Source organism: Sinocyclocheilus grahami, unplaced genomic scaffold (assembly GCF_001515645.1).
Source record: "Sinocyclocheilus grahami isolate Dianchi unplaced genomic scaffold, SAMN03320097.WGS_v1.1 scaffold788.1, whole genome shotgun sequence".
Taxonomy (NCBI): domain Eukaryota; kingdom Metazoa; phylum Chordata; class Actinopteri; order Cypriniformes; family Cyprinidae; genus Sinocyclocheilus; species Sinocyclocheilus grahami.
The window spans coordinates 320,469-327,302 of record NW_015505967.1 but is presented as its reverse complement, the minus strand read 5'-3'; the positions used below and the strand labels follow the sequence as shown (position 1 = coordinate 327,302).

Genomic DNA, 6,834 nt, shown 5'->3' with positions numbered 1-6,834 from the left:
TGCATTTAAAAACATATGAGACGCAGTGAAAAGGAATAAACCTCCACAAATTCGTGATGTGTTTTCTAAAATTTTAAACTGTTTTAACTTTGCATGGCTACATCTCTTGTGTGAGACGCGAGTGCAGCAGTCATATTTGTCCGTCTAAAAAATGTGCTGAATATGCGTTCTGTGTGAATGGCTTGGTTTCGGTTCAAGATCTTCTCCGCATTGAGCTTATATATTTCTCTAATATTTTGAATGCATAACTCAGCAACTGCGCGTCTCATGGGCTAGACTAACAAAACATTAAAATGCAACAATGTCACTTACATCATCATCACCGCATCTAGTGCTCCATTGATGATGCTCCCTGACGCACTCCTAACATTTGATTGTACTATTTTTGCATTCAAATGCAAATCTTTATTTTAAATTCGACTAATATTAATTTTTTAAATCACAATCTCCTCATCAAAGGCAGGCACAGCACTCAATTCAGCATGTGTTTGTGTGGGGTGTCTGCGTCACTCAGAGCACGTGCCTATATTGTGCACTATATCAAACATTTTTTATATCGTTATCGAAGAAGGTGTACCGTCGATAAATATTGATACCATTTTATCGCCCAGGCCTTTTATATACAGTGGGGAAAAAAAGTATTTAGTCAGCCACCAATTGTGCAAGTTCTCCCACTTAAAAAGATGAGAGAGGCCTGTAATTTTCATCATAGGTATACCTCCCTAGCCAGTCTCCAGATCTCACCCCCATAGAAAATCTTTGGAGGGAGTTGAAAATCCGTGTTGCCCAGTGACAGCCCCAAAACATTACTGCTCTTGAGGAATGGGCCAAAATACCAGCAACAGTGTGTGACAACCTTGTGAAGACTTACAGAAAACGTTTGACGTCTGTCATTGCCAACAAAGGGTATATTATAACAAAGTATTGAGATGAAATTTTGTTATTGACCAAATACTTATTTTCCACCATAATTTGCAAATAAATTCTTTAAAAATCCTACAATGTGATTTTCTGGATTTTTTTTCTCATTTTGTCTCTCATAGTTGAGGTATACCTATGATGAAAATTACAGGCCTCTCTCATCTTTTTAAGTGGGAGAACTTGCACAATTGGTGGCTGACTAAATACTTTTTTGCCCCACTGTATATATACACACACACACACTGCGGCGGGAGGAGTAAACAACAGACACAGTGGGTGTGGCGTCAGGCCTCAGAGAGGCTTTTATTAACAGAAAATAAACAGTGTCCAGAAAAAGGGAATCAAGTGTCCCAAAATAAACAGGGGATCTGGTGTCCTCGTCGTGCTGCGGGGTTCGTGAAGGTGGGGCAATGTTCGGGAAGGAAGGGTCCAGGCAAGGGGTGGAGTCCGGCGGCCGCACGCGCTCCTCTCTCCGGTCCAAGGCGTGAGGGGCGGCGGCTTCATTCTTCTCTCTGGCCACGTCGCTTGAAGGGACTAGACGGCGTGGCATCCTGGCCCAACGGCCGTGTAACGGGTGCGGTTCTCGTCCGGACCGCGGGTCCGGTAGCTCGCATCTTCGGCGGCACGGAGATCCCTCAATGCTCACTTCCTGGACCCACAAGGACACCAGCGTGAATGCACGGGGAAGAGACCGGTCTCCCAAGGAGAGGCGCACTCGGCATTTAAACAGCGGCGGTGATGAGGCTCCATTCTGTTCAGGTGTACATCACATGCCGCCAGCCCTGGCTGTTTCAGCGCCCCTCCTCTCTCATGCACCCACTCCTGGCGGGAGCCTGGCAAAGGGCGGTGATTAAGGGACGGGGTGATGCTGAAAATTAGGGGGGAGGCAACCGACTCGTCACAACACACACACAAATGTTCACAGTTATTTTGTTATATAAAAATAAAGAAGCAATTTGGAAACCATAAGACAAATACAACAGAGATAAAAATTAAATATAAAATAAAGTAATTTTTCTAATACAGTTGGTTCATTTAACCTGTATACATTTATTTAACATATTTTGTTGTTTGATTAGCATTAATGAGACAAACAGTTATTTAATTAGACTGGTATTTAATTAGACTGCTGTCCCTTTAAGACCGAATGAATGTAATACACTGACATATATCCGGTTTTCACCCACCGTTTACGTTCACTTAAGCTATAACTGTATTCACGTGAGATATTCCATATTATGGATATTATGGAGATATTATTTTGACAGCTTTGTGTGTATTTGACAATTCAGGCGCAAGGAGAACTGAGATCGCGCGTGGCCGAGAGAGCGCTTCTGTTGTCTGTTATTCAGCGTGATTCCTCCTATCTATCCCACCTTCACTTACTGCAAGTTAATCGATAACGAATTGTGATTAGATGGTAATTTTGTTCTTAGTTAGCTTTGATTAGGCTGTTCTCACGTGACAAAACACTTGCTCTGATCACCCAGTCGTAAAGAAATTTTGAAATACGGGACAAAACATAAACACAAGTCGGGACACTAAAAATAGAGCTGAAATACGGGACTGTCCCGGGAAAAACGTCTGGTCACCCTAAGTAGTAATGACTGCCTGTTTTTGCAAAAAGAGTTTCATGGCCAGTAAAAATGTTTTGGCTGGTACATTTTATCACGTCACCGGCCATTGGCAGGTGTGGCAAAAAGTTAGTTTTTGGGAGCTTCAAGACTTTCCAGTCCTGTTAGCCATTATACTGTGCTTGTGCATGCACACACAAATACGGCGATGTGCACTGTAGCCTGTATCATATCATATTAAAGCATGAATGAAACTATGAGCATGCGTGTCAGATTCATGTCACATTCAGCAGTGGCAGCTCTTAAAGTAATAGCAGCCAAATAACCTAATAACCCAGCTGTTGTGATATGTTAATCAAAGAACAAAAGAAAAAAGGAACTCAATAACTTGTAGCTTTAAGGTTTCATCTATATTTTATTTAGAATTTACTGTTTTGATTACTTTATTCAATTTCTGTATAGTTCTGAAGGGCACAGGAAAATATAACATTTATTGTGATGGTTTATGTGAAGATTGTTTTAAAGGGTTCAACTGTAAAGTTACGAAGCTACGAGAATACTTTTTTGCACAAAGAAAACAAAAATAACGACTTTATTCCACATTTTCATCTCTACTGCGTCACTTGTGGACGCACGTTCACGGCAGTACCATGACCATGATTTTCTTTGCTCAAGAAAGTATTCTCGTAGCTTCGTAACGTTACAGTTGAACCACTGATGTCACACGGACTACTTTGTCGATCATCTTGGTACTTTTCTGGACCTTGAACATGGTAGTTACCTTGCTGTCTATGGGAGGGTCAGAGAGCCCTCAGATTTCATCAAAAATATCTTAAATTGTGTTCCGAAGATAAACGAAGGTCTTATGGGTTTGGAACAACACGAGGGTGAGTAATTAATGACAGAATTTTCATTTTGGGGTGAACTAACCCTTTGAGTTCACTTAAATTAGAAGTTGAATTTTTAAAAGTCTAATAAAGTTAAAATGTTTTAAAGTCTAATAAATGTTCAAATTGATAGCTCTCAATTATACTGTAATGTTGAATGGCTATAGTTAATGGTTATACATTAGGAAAAAATAACAATTTCCTAGATATATCAGTAGGATTGATAACAGTGATACTTCTTTCATAAAAAAGATGCCATTAAACAAATATAAAAAATATACTGTCTTTATGTTGTTTCTACGTTAATTTTAATATTGAACATGAAATTATTGCAATATAAAAGTATATTTAAAAACTTTAATGTTAGGCGGGATTAATCGTGATTAATTTCAGAATAAATGTGATTGATTCGTTAATTTTTTTTTAAATCGATTAACAGCACTAATTATAAATGTAGAGAAATCTTAAGGATGGTTTCAAACTGATTTCAAACAATTTGTTTATTCAAACAATTTAACAATTTGTGAGATGGAGTCATGGTTGTGACACAGACAATATAACAATTGCTCACTAGGTGCAATATGGAAATGACTTTAACATAACATAAGGCTGATTTTTATTTACCTCCTCCCCCTTAAAAAGGCATATTTTCTAGTATATAGTATTTTTTTTTCTTTGATAACATAAAGAGAAAATCAAGTGTGAAGATTAAACAAGTTTTGTCCCATGTCTCAAGAATCAAAGAGCACTCATAATTAAAACCACCAAATCATCTGTGGAGATAAGATGGTGAGAGCTTCATGCTTAATTGATGGGGTTTTGCAATCTTGAATTCACTTTAAAGGGGTCATATGATGCGATTTCAATTTTTCCTTTCTCTTTGAAGTGTTACAAGCTCTTGGTGCATAAAGAAGATCTGTAAAGTTGCAAAGACTAAAGTCTCAAATCCAAAGAGATATTCTTTAAGTTAAGTCAACCACGCCTGCCTAAAACGGCTCGTTCTAACCAAGCAGCAACCTCCCGGTCTCTCGCTTGAAGCCAATACGGAAGTGACTAATGGCGCTTTTCCACTGCGTGGTACGGCTCGGCGCGGCTCAGCACGGCACGGTTCGGCTCGGCACGGTTTGCGTTTCCACTGCAGTTAGTACCGCTTTAGAGTGGGTGGGATTATTCACATGTTGTTATAGTTGCGCCGCCTCTACTACCACGACTCCTAAAAAAAACTTTTTCATTCCGCGTCGCTCTATCAGGCTCTCGCTGGATCCGCTCCTCTGCTATCAACGAGAGGAACGTCTGTTCTTCCACAACAGACAACAAAACTTTTTGGTTCGTGATCAGCAGAGTTTACACGTCACGTTTTGGTAATGGTACGGTTCACTTGGAACCCCAACCAAGGTGTTGCTTTTGGTCTATATTGGTAATTTTGCCCTTCAATGGTCAGTGGTTAAGTTGTATTTACAACACTGTTCCAGAACAGTTCAACCCAAATATTCAGATGTGTGCAGCACATTTTATGGAGGAGTTTTCTGTCACATGCTTGAGGTATTCGCCAACCACAACGCACTGGATAGCTGGCCAATCACAGCACACCTCGCGTTTTTTAGACCAATGAGCTTTTTAAAAATCGTTTCAGAAAGGCGGGCATAGAGGAGAAACAATAATGTACAGTATGTGGAAAATAATGTGTTTTTTTAAACTTAAACTGCATAAACACATTTCATTACACCAAATACACAAAATAATGTTCTTTTTAGCAACATCATATGACCCCTTTAAAATATTTGTGCAGCCCAACCGGCATTGACCTCACTCTTCAAACATCTTTTGCAAACAATTTTTTTATTTGAAATAAAACGCTGTTATAATGTATGTAGATTTATGGCACAGTCTGTAGCATTATTAGTAGTATAAATCACTACGGAATTCCAGAGCTGTGCCGAGTGGTTTTACAGATAAGATAAAGCCTTTGTTCTCTTTATCATTCCTACAGTAAATTCCAGATCCTCATCAAGCAGTAAATATGACCCTGACATCCTCAAAGCGGAGATTGTTACAGCAAAAAGCCGGGTAAGAAGCTCTTCCACCTAACGTGGAACCTTTGATTATTTGCTGTGAATGCTCTCTTGTTTATGTAAGACACAAATTGGGTGTTATCTTTGTGGCACTCCGTACTTCATGGATTTTGGATGTGATGATAAGAAGCGAGATTACGCCTAATGCCAAATGTAAGATGTCTTGTAATTATGCAAGTGTCTCATTCATTCACCTGCTCATTTTCTCTCTCTTACTGTCTTTTGTTCAGGTAAATAAGCTGAAGAGAGATTTGGCCTGTATGAGGCAAGAACTCCTTTATAAGGAGCAAGGCTTTGAGACATTGAAAGAGTAAGTGTAACCTGACCTCATTGCATGCATGATCACGTTCCAGACAACTGATCGCTTCCTTGTTTAAACTTATTCCAATCTAAAACCATCTTGTCTTTGTGCAAGACAAAAACATATAATCTTATCTCTTGGCATTTTATGAGCCCATTGTCACTTTATTGTGATGGAGTAATTTCACATTTGGTTTGTCTGTGGTTGTAAAAGTGTATATTTTTACAATTTTTTCAGAACTTTATGCACCTCAGTGTGAAGCTATTCATATTTCATATTATTTTATATCAATGGTTGATGGATTGTCTTAACAGCTAGTCGACTAGTCCAGTGATTATAAATTGGTGATTCTTAAATTTGTTTCTGAGGCCCTGTTTACACTAGTGCATTTTAGTTTTAACTGGAAAACAATTCTGTTGACAGCATGGAAAAACAATATTATAATGCAAATAATAAAATTTTTACTTAACTATATCTTTGGTTGTTTATGGATGGCAAAGGCTGTCCATTTTTAAAAAATATTTTGGCAAAAAAAAATCTCATATTTTGACTTTTGTGTCAGTTTGACCATAACAACTGCTACTTATAAGTGCGCATTAGCAAACTTTCAGTGAAATTTTCACAGCAAAAAAAAAATCATCGTCTTAACAGTGCAGCTATGTACAAAGCAGAGTTTGCATAGAGATCACTTTCAAACCAAGCTGCTTTCTGCTGGTCAATTTTCAGCATAACCAACTTGAAACTGAATCTCTGAATCTTCATTCGGAAATCATTCACCTCGCACAAAATTAAAAATGTACAGTCCTTGTTTTTCCTCCTGTAATTGCTCAAGATATTTTTCCCGCAGGGCTGTTTTAGGAAGCCGTTGACTTAAAGCTTTGGATTGGGCTCTTTTTGTATGTGAAAGGGCGTTGAGATGCTGGCCTGATTCCTGTTGACTGCCTCCCTTTCGTTCTCTTGCCCAGAGGAATGTGGACTAACCTGTTGCTCAGGTCTGCATGACTTACCGATGACTCGCTTTACATGCCCCCTTCTGCTAAACAGAGCCGCCCCCCCCCCCCCCCACCCCCCCCCCCCGC

At 39.2% G+C, this 6,834-nt stretch overlaps 1 protein-coding gene across 1 annotated transcript in view; it reads left to right on the top strand.

The window, feature by feature from the left end:
* The window catches only part of wwc1 (WW and C2 domain containing 1), a 47,001-nt gene that overhangs the window by 18,475 nt on the left and 21,692 nt on the right, over positions 1-6,834 (top strand). The window contains exons 4-5 of the mRNA XM_016246184.1: positions 5,373-5,449; positions 5,685-5,764. Of these exons, the coding sequence (XP_016101670.1) occupies positions 5,373-5,449; positions 5,685-5,764 (157 nt within the window). The remainder of the gene's footprint in view (positions 1-5,372; positions 5,450-5,684; positions 5,765-6,834) is intronic.